At 33.9% G+C, this 15267-nt stretch overlaps 1 protein-coding gene across 1 annotated transcript in view; it reads left to right on the top strand.

Annotated features, from left to right (window-relative positions):
* The window catches only part of rho-5 (rhomboid-5), a 91142-nt gene that overhangs the window by 28170 nt on the left and 47705 nt on the right, over nucleotides 1-15267 (top strand). The window contains exons 2-6 of the mRNA XM_018548048.1: nucleotides 860-2338; nucleotides 2569-3018; nucleotides 3616-4152; nucleotides 4721-5049; nucleotides 5128-5233. Of these exons, the coding sequence (XP_018403550.1) occupies nucleotides 891-2338; nucleotides 2569-3018; nucleotides 3616-4152; nucleotides 4721-5049; nucleotides 5128-5233 (2870 nt within the window). The 5' untranslated portion in view covers nucleotides 860-890. The remainder of the gene's footprint in view (nucleotides 1-859; nucleotides 2339-2568; nucleotides 3019-3615; nucleotides 4153-4720; nucleotides 5050-5127; nucleotides 5234-15267) is intronic.

Consider the following 15267-nt stretch of genomic DNA (forward strand, 5'->3'; position numbering starts at 1 on the left):
GAACAATCGTGAGAACATCTGTCCTCGTAATTTCCTCGTCCACTTTTTAGGTTTAATTTATGCTAATTCCTAGAGATTAAAGTACATGTAACGCGTATTTTAATCTCTTTACTTTCTGAAATACAAAATTCCGCAAGCAGCTGTAACAGGATGTCATAAAAGAAAAAAATAAACAAGCTATACTTACTGTGTTGTTTATTTTGCTTAAATATGTTAATAATATTGCAGTTTTCATGTCAGCCTTTTAAGTTAAGCTTATTATTCTTATTTTGAATTGTTTCATTAAAAAAAATTTATTGTACATTAATTTGTCTATGCAAAATGTTTCACCGTTTCTCTTTAATTCGCGTGATGATGAAAATGATAAAAACCTTGTGGAAAATATAAGGTAACAAATCGTTTTACAAACTTATTTATAATGATATTAAGTATTTTGTTTGTAACAAATAAATTGTACATTACAATAAGGTTTTATTAATTTGCAAGAATCGAAAAAATCCTTTTTAATGGATATAAAAACAAGTTTACTATATCAATTCGAATTAATTCTGCTGTTACTATGCGAGAAGAATAGTTACGTAATGACCGCGATGAACATCATGAATAGTCAATAGAATATATTTATATCGAGTTGCCATCGGAAAATCCTGCATTTCACGACCCGTATGAAGCCCTATTGGCCTTCCAATATTAAAAAATCGATTTTTTTCTTCATGCATTCGTTTGCTCATCGTTTGCTCACGAATGCTCAGTTGGAATTTTTGTTTGCTCACCCTTAGTTCAAAAAATACAAGTAATATACATTTATATTTACTAGCGTTTCGTAAATTAAAATTTGTAATCACGGTTTTTATTACAGATGTCCTGACAGTGGGCCCCGGGCCACCAGGATGCCGACAGACGACGACTATGGCCGAAGAGATCGTCTCCTGTTGCACCAGCACCCGATCGCACAGTACGGATCCTCGTCATCCCCGCTTCCCGGATCGAGCGCACCGAGTTCCAGCGGCGTGGGGACTCAGATTGGTTCCAACAATCTCAGTGATTGCTTTAAGCAGCAAGTACAGCAACAATCGTCCGACTTGCGTTCGGTCACGAGTACAGCAAGCCAATTGGGTCAAGAGCGTCACCAATCGGACCAACAGACCCAAAGCAACGAGCATGTCGGGACCCGAATGGTTGATCGACACGAGAAATCCGCGGAGAAGCCTACGATTGACTTTTCTAAGTGCGGAGAAAGTCGTCCGTCGAGTTGTGAGCGCTTTGGACATTATCAGACTCAAAGCGAGCATGTGGGAGGATGGATGGGGGTTGAGCGGCACGAGAAGACCGTGGATAAGTCTTGTATTGATTACTCAAAGTGTGGAGAAGATCGTCAGCCGAGTTGTGAACGTTTCGGACATTATCAGGCTCAAAACGGCGAACAAGTGGGGAGTCGGATGGGGGGCGAGCGACACGAGAAATCATCTGATAAATTGTTGGTCGATTTCACCAAGTGCACCGCTGACGGTCGACAGTCGAGTTGCGAACGTTTCGGGCATTATCAGACTTCGACGTTCGGTCAGCCCTCATTGCAGGGACACTACGGCGGTGCACATGCAGGTGCTGATCGTTTCACGCGATTCAATGACGTCAGCACGTTGCACGGTGAGCAACGGGTCTCGAACGATCGTTACTCGGTTTGCAACCCGGAGTTGCGTTTTGACACGACGGGCACGAGCGGGTCCAACGAGTATGCGAACGCGAATGCACTCACGGGTAATTTCGTTTCCGAAACGTTCCCATCGCCACCATCTCCAGCACCGGCTAATGACCGCTTTGTCCCACCACCGCCACTGTCGCCCAGTCCAAGCGAGAAGTATGCCTCGAGCCAGAGCTTGGCTGGTTACTCTTCTGTTGATCGCATTTTGCCCTCCAATTCTCCGGGGCCCAAGTATGGTGCCGACAGTGCCGCTTCAGCATCGTCGATGCCCGCCAAGGAGCGCTTTGCTTCCGCCGAACGGTTGCTGGCCAATCAGCAGTCAGATACAGGCGACGCTAAGGATCAACAACGTTACGCTGGACCATCTGATCGCCTGCTTTCGGGATCCTCTCCGATCCTGGGAGGACTTCAAGCTGGACTCCAGGGCAGCACGGTCTACGCCAAAGATACTCGCTACGCCACCATTTCCGCTGATAGGATATTATCCTCATCACCGATACACGCACCGGTGCCTGAAAGATTCGTTGACAAGTCGGAAAGGTATTTGGGTGAATCGCCCATTCACGATAGGTATCCACGACAGGATCCACCAGCACATCACGAGCGGTATTCGGCGATGGCGACGCCCACTGAGAGGTGAGTTTAAGTCAGCTTAAGTTGATTCTGAACAATAATTTTGTTTGTGAATTATTGTAGTAATCAGTAGTTGCGTATATTTCAATATTAGGTACATATTATGTACCGCAATATACACATATATTTGATGTCCAGTAATTGTTGCATTTGCTACCTAATTCACAATGAATTATGAATCGTGTTGGACTCCGAAATGTACTTCATGTCTCTTTTATTTGGAATGTTTGTAGGTTCCTTTCGAATTCGCCTAATCCTGAGAGCGCGCATCAGCGCTATTCATCGTCAGACCGCTCATCGCTTCAAACTTCCTCAAGTAATACCGAGCAAAACCGACGCCTTTATACCGACAGAGGAGTCGAGACGGTTTGCCAGAAGTATACTGATCGGTCCATCGGCTCACCAGCGTCCGCTGACTTCGGACGATACTCAGGTTTCTCCGAAGTCGGCAGTCAGACACGATACGTGTCCAGCAACGATCGCTTTAACGATCTCGCTCTACAGCGTTGCAGTCAATCGCGATCGATCGATAGGTTTTCCAGCGATCGGTACCTCGCTGGATCGTCACCCGCACACGACGGCAGACTATCCAGTGCCGAGACGCCGCGCTACATCGTCTCTTCTACTGAACGTCTGTTGGCGCCGACATCTTCCTCATCGTCCTCCTCATCAGAGACTGATAAGTGTGCGTTTTGCTTTTTTTTTTAACTAAAAACAACAAATACGCATTGCGCATTTTGATGTATTTTTTATTACACTAATATTTGGATTTTTTACTTTGTTGATATTTGACCACTTTAAATAATCAACTTTAGTTATACCTTCAAATTCTGAAATTTTTACTTTGCAAAAATTGGGTACCCCGGAAATACCATAGTACATTCCATAAAAACTTGGTACCATAATAATATCATATTACACTTTTAAAGTCTTTCCAAGATTAATAAACAGAGTTTAAAAAATTAAAAAGATAATTATATTATATATACAGGATGTCTTAGAATAATTATTTCATTAACTTAATATAATTATATTAATATAATATAATAGATTAATATAATTAATAGATAGATAGATAGATTAATATAATACTTAGAATAATTATAATTATTATTTAGTGATCATTCTGGGACATTGTGTATATCTATACAATTTTTACATTTTGTTTGAAATTTCGCGAAATTGCAACAGTTTAGTAATTTTTCCTATGTTTTAATAAACTTTGATTCTCAATTTTAACTGCTATAAATATCATTTTCTATTCGAAACTCAGGTTCCAGATATCATTCACCCTATACAACGACCACCAGCACTCAATCTTCGGCCTCCAATGAGCGTTTTGCGTCAATTTCGCCAACGTCGGAAGCGTCATCGAACGTCCACCGCAGCGGCAATGGCGGTTATCAGAACACAAAGAGTACCATCGACAAGTATTTGGTCTCAAAATCGGTTCAAAGCAACTATGATCGCTACTCGGTCGGCAGTCAGAATGATCACCAGTTCGGCCAAGATCGATATTTTACTACCAGCAATAGTGGTGACCGATTTCAGACTTCTCCCGGAACAGACCGTTTTCACACTCCTACTGATCGCTATTCGCCAGCACGCAGCGTCACGGATAAGTACCTGTCCTTACCGAAGCCTAAGGATAGGTTCACCGGTCGCATAACACCTATATCTTGCGCCACCGCCGTCGCGACGTCTTCCACTGATCGCACGTACGGCTCGTCCAACGTTAGCTACGTACCCCCAACTGCGCACACCCCAGTTGAACGATACGTGCCTCAACCGCCTCCCGAAGTGCTCTATCCGGATAGGTAAGAGTCGGACAAGTGAGCATGATAAGGGATCGCTGTATATCTCGCAATATATGTCTAACCTTGAAGATATCTCAGAAATTTTGTTTTTTCTTTTCTTCAAATAATCTTATTAATGATCTTACAATAATTCTAACGATAAAAAAAATACGAGTAAATATTACGTGATTAAATACATAAAATTAATTCTATAATAGATTTTTCGTTTATGTCTATAATAGATATTTTCAGCCATATATTTCTCAATAAATTTTCAATAAAACTAAATAGTAATTTATTTGGTTTTCTCTAATTGCAGTATAAAATATGTTATGCGATCTGATTTTTGAAAAATTACACTATAAATAAACTATTAATTAAATTGTACATAATAATAATTTTGCGATATAGATATTAAAAATTATCCAATCAATTATTTTAATGTACTTTAACGTAACCTTACAATTTACATCATTTATTTAAAAAAAACGGTTTATTTTCTGTAAAAAATTTTTCACGTCTTGTCTTAAACTTCTGTATCCATTTCCACACGAGTGGAACTTAAAGCCTGGTTTCTGTAATTGTTCAGGTATGTGGATAGATATGTGCCACCCGCAGCGCATACGCCAACCGATCGATATGTACCCACGAGCGATCCAGGGGATCCATACATGCGTCGCGACCTTGGCTTTCATCATCATTATCGGCTACCGCCGCCTACTGGTTACCCGTATCAAACACATTTCCGATTCCGTGGATTTGCATACACAACGTCCAGCCGGCTGGGCGGCAGTCCTGGGTCCAGCAGCTCCAGCAGCACGACATCTAATCAGCGCGAGACGTTTGCCACGTCGCCATTGCTGAGACCCAAAGTGCGTCCTTCCGCAGTCGAATTTGGTGCGGCTACAGGCGCCGCCAGTACCGTCGGTACCGCCAGCGCTGCGACAACCACGACAACCGCCAACGGTGTCAGCCGTCACGTTTGTGCGAATCCAGCCGTCTGCTGCGGAGACGTATCCAACAACGGTAGAGCCTGCTGCCAGATGAGGAGATCTTTGCCTCCTGGAACTCTACCAGCCATACCAACGCAGACTTCTTCATGGTGAGTACTTGCAGAAACATTTATGAATTCGAGAGACCGAGATTCCAGAATATTTGAAGTTGAATCTAAATGCGTTTTACAAGAGAGCTAAAGTTATATTTATGTAAAAAGCATTGAAATGTAGCTATATACGTGCATTAAAATGAGAGAATGTTTTCTCTTTGCACAAGTTGAGTAATTTAATTCAATTTAATTTAATTTAATCTAATCTATTATGTATTAATAGATGTACATTGATTAACTCTGGCTATACACACCGTTTTTTTGTATCCAGAATCCTTGATATACACACTTGAATCTCTGGAACCCCATTCATATTTGTTACCGTAACTTCCATAAAAATGGACATATTTTAATTAATTTTCTTTTTAATTGATAGAGAATTGATTAAGAGAGAAACAAATACATAATGCATAAAAGTCGATAAAAAAGGAGCTTTAAGATATATAGGTTTAAAGAAAAAGAAAAGTTTAGAAACGCGAAGAAATCTCAATTTAGCAAATTGTACTGGAGTTTCCGGATCCCAGTGTGTATAGCTATGGTTAAGATAGGCAAAAAACAAGTAAACACATTATTGATGAGTATAAAGTACCAGCAATGTTGCTGCTATAACACTTATCAGAAAATGAAATACAAAAATGACAATTATAAACGACAATATACAGGATGTTTGAGAAGTAATGAAAAATTTTGTTATAAACAACGCGTGTATAGCAATGGCGAATGCGCACGGCGCACCTCGCTGGGCGATTGTATTTCAGCCGTGCGCTTGCATTTGGCGGTGGGCCGGGCAAATTTGGATATTTTTATAAATTAATATCTCGTTAACTATTGTAAAAATTGTTTGGTACAGGACTTTTCTTCTCAGTTTAGTCCATTCTACCCCTATGCGACAAAATTTTTCATTACTTCTCAAACACCCTGTATATTAATGAGACAATACTAGGCACAATTTGAAGACAATAATAATATACGATAATAAAACACATACTGAGAATAAAATACTAAGATTTCAAAATTTCAATACGAAAATTTATGTACATGGGTGGCTTGCGTAAGTTAGTTATTGATATAGTGATGCGTCAATGACACGTAATCATCTGTGTGTAAGTACTATTTCCAATATGACTAATCGTCTTTAGGATTCCCTTAAGTAAGTAGTTCGTGACTGGAACATCCTTCGATCTTGCCTTCATTAGTTGGATCATCTTTCAATCTCGTTTTCGTGGGCTACACATCTTACGATAAAGCGTTTTATAACTTTGAAACAGGTTACTTAAAGTGGATAAAATTATAATGTTTTGAAAAATCTAAAAAAAGGTTATAAGAATATACGCAATAAGAGAAATAGGAGGTTCCATTAAAAAAATTCAAGGCAAACTTATCCCGGTCTTAGCGACGCTCTCTCAATGTTAAACCGATAATATTAGTAAAAAAAATCTTTTTAAATTCTGCACTTTTATCTAAAACCCATTTTCTATAAAGCTTATATTTTTTAAGATGTTTCAGAGATCAAATATTTTTCCCTTCCTTTGTATAAGACACTTGAGTTAAATAAGGCCCATCTAATTAATTTTATTTTAAAAAATTATATATATGACGATATTAAAATAAATTAAGTGAGAATCGAATCTTTATTTTATTTACTTATACAAAAGTAAAATATATTATTTATATAAAATAATTGTATAGCGATGATATCACCCACGATCCTCGCAGCCGAGCGTGCGAGATGGCTCGATTTGTTTTTATACATATAGCACAGCTGATTCGAGTTTCCGCAAATGCCGTATTCATTTAAAGTGAAATCTATTTTCGGATCCGTGTATTGATGTTTCGCTAGTATATCTGAGGTCTGGAGTAGATAAGAGTTAAGAAAAGAAAGATAAAACGATAATTCTTCGATAATCTAAAATATTGTTTTTGCACAATCAAGTATCATTGTAATGGCTTAAAATTGTAAATAATATTGATAATGATTCTCCCCGATTCGTGGGGAGAAAATATTGATATGTAATAGAAAGATTCTGACAAAAGATATGAATGAGCGATCTCGCGAGGAGAGAAGCAAAGATCGTTCGGCTGCTCTCACCGCGGATAGACAGTATATCTCCTACTAACAAATGAAACTTATAATGATAAACGTAAAGCGGTATTAAGACTTTTCCATGCTTGCCCATCTGTTACCAAAATTTATAAATAAATAGAAAATAATTTTTTTTAACTCTCTCTCTCTCTCTGACTTTGGGCCTGGTGACATATATGAATATAATGAGGCCTAAATAAAAAATCAATTAATAATAACAAAGAAAATAAACATTATCTTTCTAAATCAGTTTTAAAATGATTATTAATCACAAGAAAGAAATTTCTTAGAATTTACTCTTAAACATTACTATTATCTTTAATTTTGTTTATAATTGACTCTTTAATCTTTGGAAATTTCTAGCAAGTTGAATATAATTTTAGCTTCTTAAAAGATAGCAGCATTGAAACTTATGCTCTGACGTAGGCGTCACACATAACAAATAAATAACAATAGCCATGATAATAATCACGTAAATGGGCCTTATTTAATTAAAATATATTGCTTTAAAAAATATTTATATTCATTTAAAAAAATTAACTTATTTGTTATTTTCCATAGCTAGGAAGTAGAATAATATCATATTACATTATATATAGCCAGAACTATTTTTTAAAATTGTCAGGAACTCTGAAACTATCGATAATCTATACAGAACTTTGAAAAAGATTAACTTTTAATAATGGAAGGGGGCTATCTTTACAGAGGTTCTTATGATCACGTCACTCTGATTAGAGAAGATAAGGTTATAAATGGCTGAATGCAATAAGTTGCAGAATACAGCAGCGTGTTTTTTTTTTCACAAGTAGTAGCTCTTAATAAGAAGTTCTTGATAAAAAGTTTAATTATATAATATAGTATAAGTATATGTGAATGTATATTATATATAACATATTATACAGCTTCATATACTTAAAAATCAAAAGATTGATATTTATCTCGCAATGATTAGAAATGTTTTATCTCTAATAAAAACCGCGTTGTTAAAAAAACGTATTAAATTCTAAAGCATAAAAATTCCAATCTTTTTTTCTTTTTTTTTTTTTCGAAAAGCACATGATATACGAATTTCAAAGTGAAGGAGATTTTCTCCCGCTGATTAGTCGCAAATTTTGATATAAATTGAGCGAATCATATAAAAAAAAAGAAATGTTGATTACGGCGAGCTTAAGAACAGGCGAGCTATAGCCATGTGTTGAGAGCTTGCGAGTGTAACCTGAGGATTATACATAGAGAAAGCGAAGCACCTGGTAGGGAAGGAAGAATGGGGTAAAATGGGATACCCTCCACAATGCACATGCTCAAGTAATAATGCGCTTGTATAATAAAGCTCACGAATTAGAATAGAAGAGCCCCCTAATTGAGGGATAAATGTTATTTATAGGGTCGATGGGAAGCTTAGGAAATTTTAGTTTACGCAGCATTTTCTTCACTTCTCATGATTGCTCCGGATTTGACCGAGAACAGTTTTAATTCTCCTCTTCTCTCTTTCTCTTTTTTCCACCTTTCAAATGTTATATTATTAAGGCCCAGTTTCACAACTTACAGTTAACTCTTGTGACCAAGGTTTATTTCTCTCATAACTCTGAATTTTTAATTCTAGATTTAGAATAAGGAATAAGTTATACCTCGTTTAAGAGTTAACCATGAGTTGTAAAGTAAGCCTAAGAATTATATTTTTTTAGATTAGAATTATATATTAGATATATATATATATATATATAATTTATATAGATTTATATATATATAATTTATATATATATAATTTATATAGATCAGAGAATTACATTTTTCTATTTTCCTAGATTAGTAGAAATAAAATAGCGCGCATTAGCAATTTATATGAACGCGCAGTACAATATTTTATTTCATGTAGTGTAGCAGATCAATAGGTGTAATAGATTACACTGCCGAAAAAGTTTCAGCGCATAACGTTCTTCGTTATTGAGAATGCTTATAATGATTATTAACTCGATCTCGATATAGAGGATAAAATAGGTCAGGTGATATTCCATTAACCTGATTGCCGCGACGAAAGTGCGTGACCTTTTCGAGGCTTTCGTTTTCTGCGCCGCCAAATGCGGACTTGGTCTTAAATTCCGATTTGCACTAAAAATGGCCGTTCCTTTGAATCTTGGAGACCGTGCCGAAAATAAAATGCGGTTAATAATCAGAGATTGCCAGACGTAGAAACAAATTATAGGTCAATGCAAAATACTTTTAAATACGTTCGAATAAATTAAAGTTACGCTTGACATTAAAAAGATTTACTTAACTTTTTGTCGTATATGTACTCATGTCTAAAATAACATTCTACAAATGTAAAAAACGTTCTTTGAAAACATTCACTGTTATAGGAATATTGCAATGTTTTAGTGATACTCGTATTGATGTTATCTATGCATATTGGGGTCTCAATTATGCATAAAATTAGTGAAACCTACAACGGGATTCACTTAAGAAACAAAGAATGTAGAATTAATAATTCAGATTTTCGGACAACTTATCATCCGCAGCTAACACGGTAATGTTAATTGAAATTCGTAAAATTTCCATGGAATTAATTTTAAGCGATGATCCCCGAACAGCTTTTGCAAAGTCGACTTTCACAGAGTTGGTTACTTCTGCTTCTTCATTCAACTTTCATCCAAATTAATCCAGAATGCTGCATTACGTTCTACTCGCGGTGGTAAGAGCTGACAGACCGATGGATGGGGAGGATGGGGATAAAGAGAGGGCAGACGAATGATCCGGAAGTTGTAAGAGGTAGCATCCGGGCATTGTCTTGCACCGGTAACAACGATGTTCCACGAGCTGCTGGCAACTTCGGTAATTATGTCGTGTTCGTGAGTTTAACTGGCCCCATCGCACGAAATTGCAATCTGACACCGGCCGTCGCCATGTCAGTTTCAATTAAGGATTTTATCCTTGCTTACTCATCATCTCTGCACTGTACCCTCTCGCTCTTCTAATCCTTCACAATTGCTACGACAAAATTTCCAACGTGCTCTCATCCTTAATGCGGCCACCGAAATTTTGACATACTATTGCAGTATTTTGCAGAACCGAGTGTCCGGCTAAAGAACGTTCCAGAAAATCATTGAATTAAACTCTCTTCTGATAAGCTAAAAATAACCATTGTGTTATGGCATATCTTGTTTCTTGAAAATATAATACATTATAGATTCTATATATCAAAGTACAAACTTACTGAAAATGTAAAAGCAAAATAGAAGAAATAATATCTCTATTTTTCAAAATTGATGTTAATACATATTTCTTCTAGTGCCCAAAAGTTATTTCATGCAATTAAAGTTAGATAATTTATGATGATAAAATAAATTATTATAATATTAATTAAATTATAACGATAAAAATTTATGTGGATAATAAAATATCATTATAACGGTAAACAATACAGTTAAAGTTAAATATAAAATTATTATTATTATTATTATTATTAAAATGATCAAATTATAATCGTAAAATACTATAACAGTAAATTACAGTAAATTCAAATGGGTCGTATCATTGTATCGGCGATGATGCGCATTGTTTAATCATCAGAAATATATGTAACATTTTTTATCGTAGTTCAAATATGCAATTTAAAAAATTATTAATTAAAATTTATGTGTATATATTTATATAATAAAAATATATATTTTTTATATACATATTTTTTTAAATACAATTTTCCGAGAAATTACGAAAACGAGAAAATAGAGTATTTTTTCTATAACAATCACGTAGAAAGATAATAATATTTATTTCTTTGATTATAAATTTCTGAACGTATCACATACCTACGTATAGTGTCAGCAGTACCTGAAGCGATATAAACAAAATATACTCGATTCTATTCCCTACTTGCTGCAGGTTGCATAATAATGCGTCAGATAATGCAATAGTAGCCCACTGGTTTGGAGGCTTTTAGCAGAATCTACGCAAACCACGGAATCCTATTAGAGAGAGATCCCATTATCATCTATATATATCCTCTTAAAATATTGTTTGCTTATGCATTAGTGCAAAATCGATTATTGCAAAAGTATACGATAGCAAAAAGTAGATTCTAATTGGGAAGATCGAAAAATATACTTCATCGTGGGGGGAAATTATTACTGTCAATATTTAAGTACACAAATATTGTTACCTGAAAGATATTAAAAAATATTATTTTCTTACTATTAATTGTTAGTTAATATTGTAATTTTTTTTTTTATCAATTTGTCTTTATATTATGGAGAAGAAGCAGATTAAGATCACTATAATACATTAATAAAGGAAATATCAACTCCATATTTATTTTACATAAAAATATGATATTTATATAGAAATAAAGTTATCAAGTAAATATATAATCTAACATTCAACATCCTTTGCTAATGATTACTAGTTTTCATTAACAAATTTAATAAATAAAGTGTCATAGATGAAATAATGAATCAGCCTATCTCCAAGGATTTATCGTCTTTTGTTTTTGTTGTAGTAATCGATTTAATGAAGTTAAAAACGTTGAAATTTACGTTAGTAAATTAGTTGTATGTAGAATTTATTTTTATTTTTATCTTTTTGCTTCTTGCGTTAATTTGCATGAAAATTCAATAAACAAAATGTATAAAAGTAATTTTACTACATTGAGAATAAACGTTCTAATTCGATAGACAGAGGTGAAAGTAAACCTTCAATCCGCACAAAAAAGAATGATGTCCTCTTTCTAGCGATATACTATACAAACCCAGACACTGTAGCGTATCATTTACTACAAAAGGAATTGCGTAAGAATCTCTATTAGCCTTCACATTTATCCTGTTCTTGTCTTTCCTTCTCTCTTGTCTTCTTACATCGTCTCCGTTATATGCTATATTCTTTTTTCTGTCTTTCATTTCTCTTTACGATCTCTCATGTTCTGTCCTTTTCTCCTTACCTTCTCTCTTCTCTGCTTCTTTTCTTTCTCTCGATCTAACTTTGTGTGCGCTTTTCCTGTTCTTCGTTCTCTTTCTCTTCTTCATGATCTTTCTATATCTTCCTTCTTTTAAATCTATTTATAAGTATTCGTTCACTGAGTCTCTTTGTTGTGAAGTCTCCTTCAATTTGTGTTACGTTCTCGTCGCACTGTCGTTCAAACTTTTCAAGCTTACTTTATAGGATTAATTTTGTCACGAATTTATAACGTGCTTATTGTTAAAAATTTTTATAAACAAAAGTTTATTTTATTTTTATTGCATACATCAAATATATCACGTATTACACTTTTATACATTCACGAAAAAGCACAAAAATATGAAAGAAATTAATTTAAATGTTGATAATACAATAGTTTTTTTTTCATCCATAAGAAAATGTTTACCGTGTAAAAATCTTTCAATAAAAATTTTATTTAAATTCTTAAATTCCTCCACTTAAATTCACTTTTTTGTTCTAAGAAAAAAGGTACATGATTGATCCCTGAAGTGTATACGTATATATACCTACTACAACTAAGCTATAAAGAACAGACTTTATACTTAACATATCGAAGGATGGAATCCATTAACGTTGCTCAAGTCTCAAGATTATTTTAATTTACATAACTTGTTTGAGTTTCTTAAAATCCCAAAAATGTATGCATTCAAAGTAAGATTTATGAGTATAGATTCTTGGGCGTTAAAGAAAAAGAAAGTGAAGATGCTAAGTGCAAAAAGTACAAGCAACGCGAATAGATCTATAGTCTCCAAAGTCAACTTCAGATCTATTAGGAATACTAGTATCTATAAAATAGAATAAAATTTTTTTTTAAATTAATAAATTACCGTACTGGAAAAAATTTTAACAAAACGAATAGAAATTCGTTATGCTTAATTATTCTGAGTAGTTAAATAAAAACGCAAATTTCAAAGTTTAGTCGCAAAAAATGATAGTCCAATTGACGGAAAATCGCTCATACTGGCAACACTGATTCCGCTCAAACGTTGGCAACCGATTCCTACTCCCGTTTCTAGCGGGACTTGTTGACGCCCAACAGCTGACGATTACCTCCACGTGCAACACGACGCGACGCGATGCGACGCATGCGTCCGATCAGTGCACGTCGCGCCTTTGTTGACGGAGCACCCGTTATAGCTCGTCGTAAGATGTTGCTCGCAAAATTTGTTTCCTTTGTCCTGCATTCGAGCTTCGCATTTTCTTACGTTTTGGTGACTAATAGTGAAAGAACAATGAACGATAATTAAGTATGTTGAAAGCGTTGCGATAATTCGCGTGTGTAATTAGTACAGATTTGCACGGAAACAGTGCGAAAAATATAAGTAAAAAAAGACAAGTTTTCTATTAACAAACATCAATTTATCGAAAAATTTTATATTAAAGTGGTATTGAAATTTATACTTTTCTGTTTATTTGACCGATAAGATAATATCTTGATTTAATTAAAGAAGACACGGTACATTACTTTACACGTGGTAAATGTTCTCGTGCATTCCATCAGGAGCTTCTTGGAATATTGTTAATGTACTAAGTGACACGGAAATGTAATTAATAGTGCACGTGTAGCGGAATGTGTTATTTTGTGAATGTAAAACATTGAAACACAGCATAAGATAAATTTCAGCGTAATCTAAATCGATATTGAACTGAAACTAATATGTCTCTTATCATCTATCTATATGATACGATATCTTTGTCATTTGTCATTTGATACGATAAAGTAATATAGTTGAATACAACATTTTTCGCGCGCGATAATATATAGATTATAGCTTCTGGCTTACGGATTTCACGTAAAATTATGCAGAAATCACCCCATCTTATTGAGTCTCTCTTTTTATTTACAAAATTATATTTATATTTATAAATATAATATTTTTTAATTATTGTTTATACTCACATAAACAATTTATTTATTTTAAAAGAGAAAATATTTTTTTTTTCAACATATTTATATCAATTATATATTGTGTTTTTATTATTAAGAAATTTTACTTTTACAATATATAATAATAATAATAAATCAATATAGATATTTAAAAATTAAATAGTAAAGGATTCTTAATTTTTAAAAACAATAATAGGTTAAAAAGGGCTTGTAAGAGTCAATTAAGCATTTAAAATGTGTAAGAAAGACATAAAATATATTAATAAAAGACGCAAAATACAAGCGAACAATTATGATATTTAAATATATAGATATTTAAAAGAAACGTAAATCCTAGCTTTAAGAATTAAAATCTGTCAAACGATACTTAATTAATTAATTAATTATATAATTTATGAATAAATAGATTATATAAATTATGATAATTTAATAATTTTTATTTTAAAGTGTCCATAAATATGAAGGGTCTGTGAATTATAAATTCGCATTTATAAAATGTAAAAAAATATTTGTGTTTTGTAATATAAATATGTATTTGTTTTGTGATATTTGTACATTGTGTGTTTATGTGTTTCTTCTGCATCAGTATATACTTTTGATATCACGAAACTGTAGTTAAATAAACTCACAGTAGTATAGTGACATCTGACATTGAAATGCGTCAGCTCATGTACCAGCTTGTGTAATTAGAAACGTGCATTGTAACTTGGTGACGTCATTTTTACCTTCATCATGTAAGTACTATGAAAACATTAAAATGCTGTGCCTGAATAACATACATAAAGAAAATTGATGTTTTTCAATATATACGTACACACATGATATCCCATTTTACAACAATCATGTATAATTAAAAAAAAAAAATTAATATGAAATTATATTATGAAAGAACGACTGTTATTGTTAGACAAAAATTTTAGAAAGGAAATTTAGTGCAAGTATTTGTTCAACTGTATAATTTAAATTAAGTTATTTTTTATTTAATATATTATACTTTCGCCAGTCATTTTACATAAAAATTATTAAAAGTATTAAGATAGCATTACCAAAATTGCAATCAAACAAAAATTATCCAAGAATCGAAAAAATAGA

Source organism: Cyphomyrmex costatus, unplaced genomic scaffold (assembly GCF_001594065.2).
Source record: "Cyphomyrmex costatus isolate MS0001 unplaced genomic scaffold, Ccosl1.0 scaffold70, whole genome shotgun sequence".
NCBI lineage: Eukaryota > Metazoa > Arthropoda > Insecta > Hymenoptera > Formicidae > Cyphomyrmex > Cyphomyrmex costatus.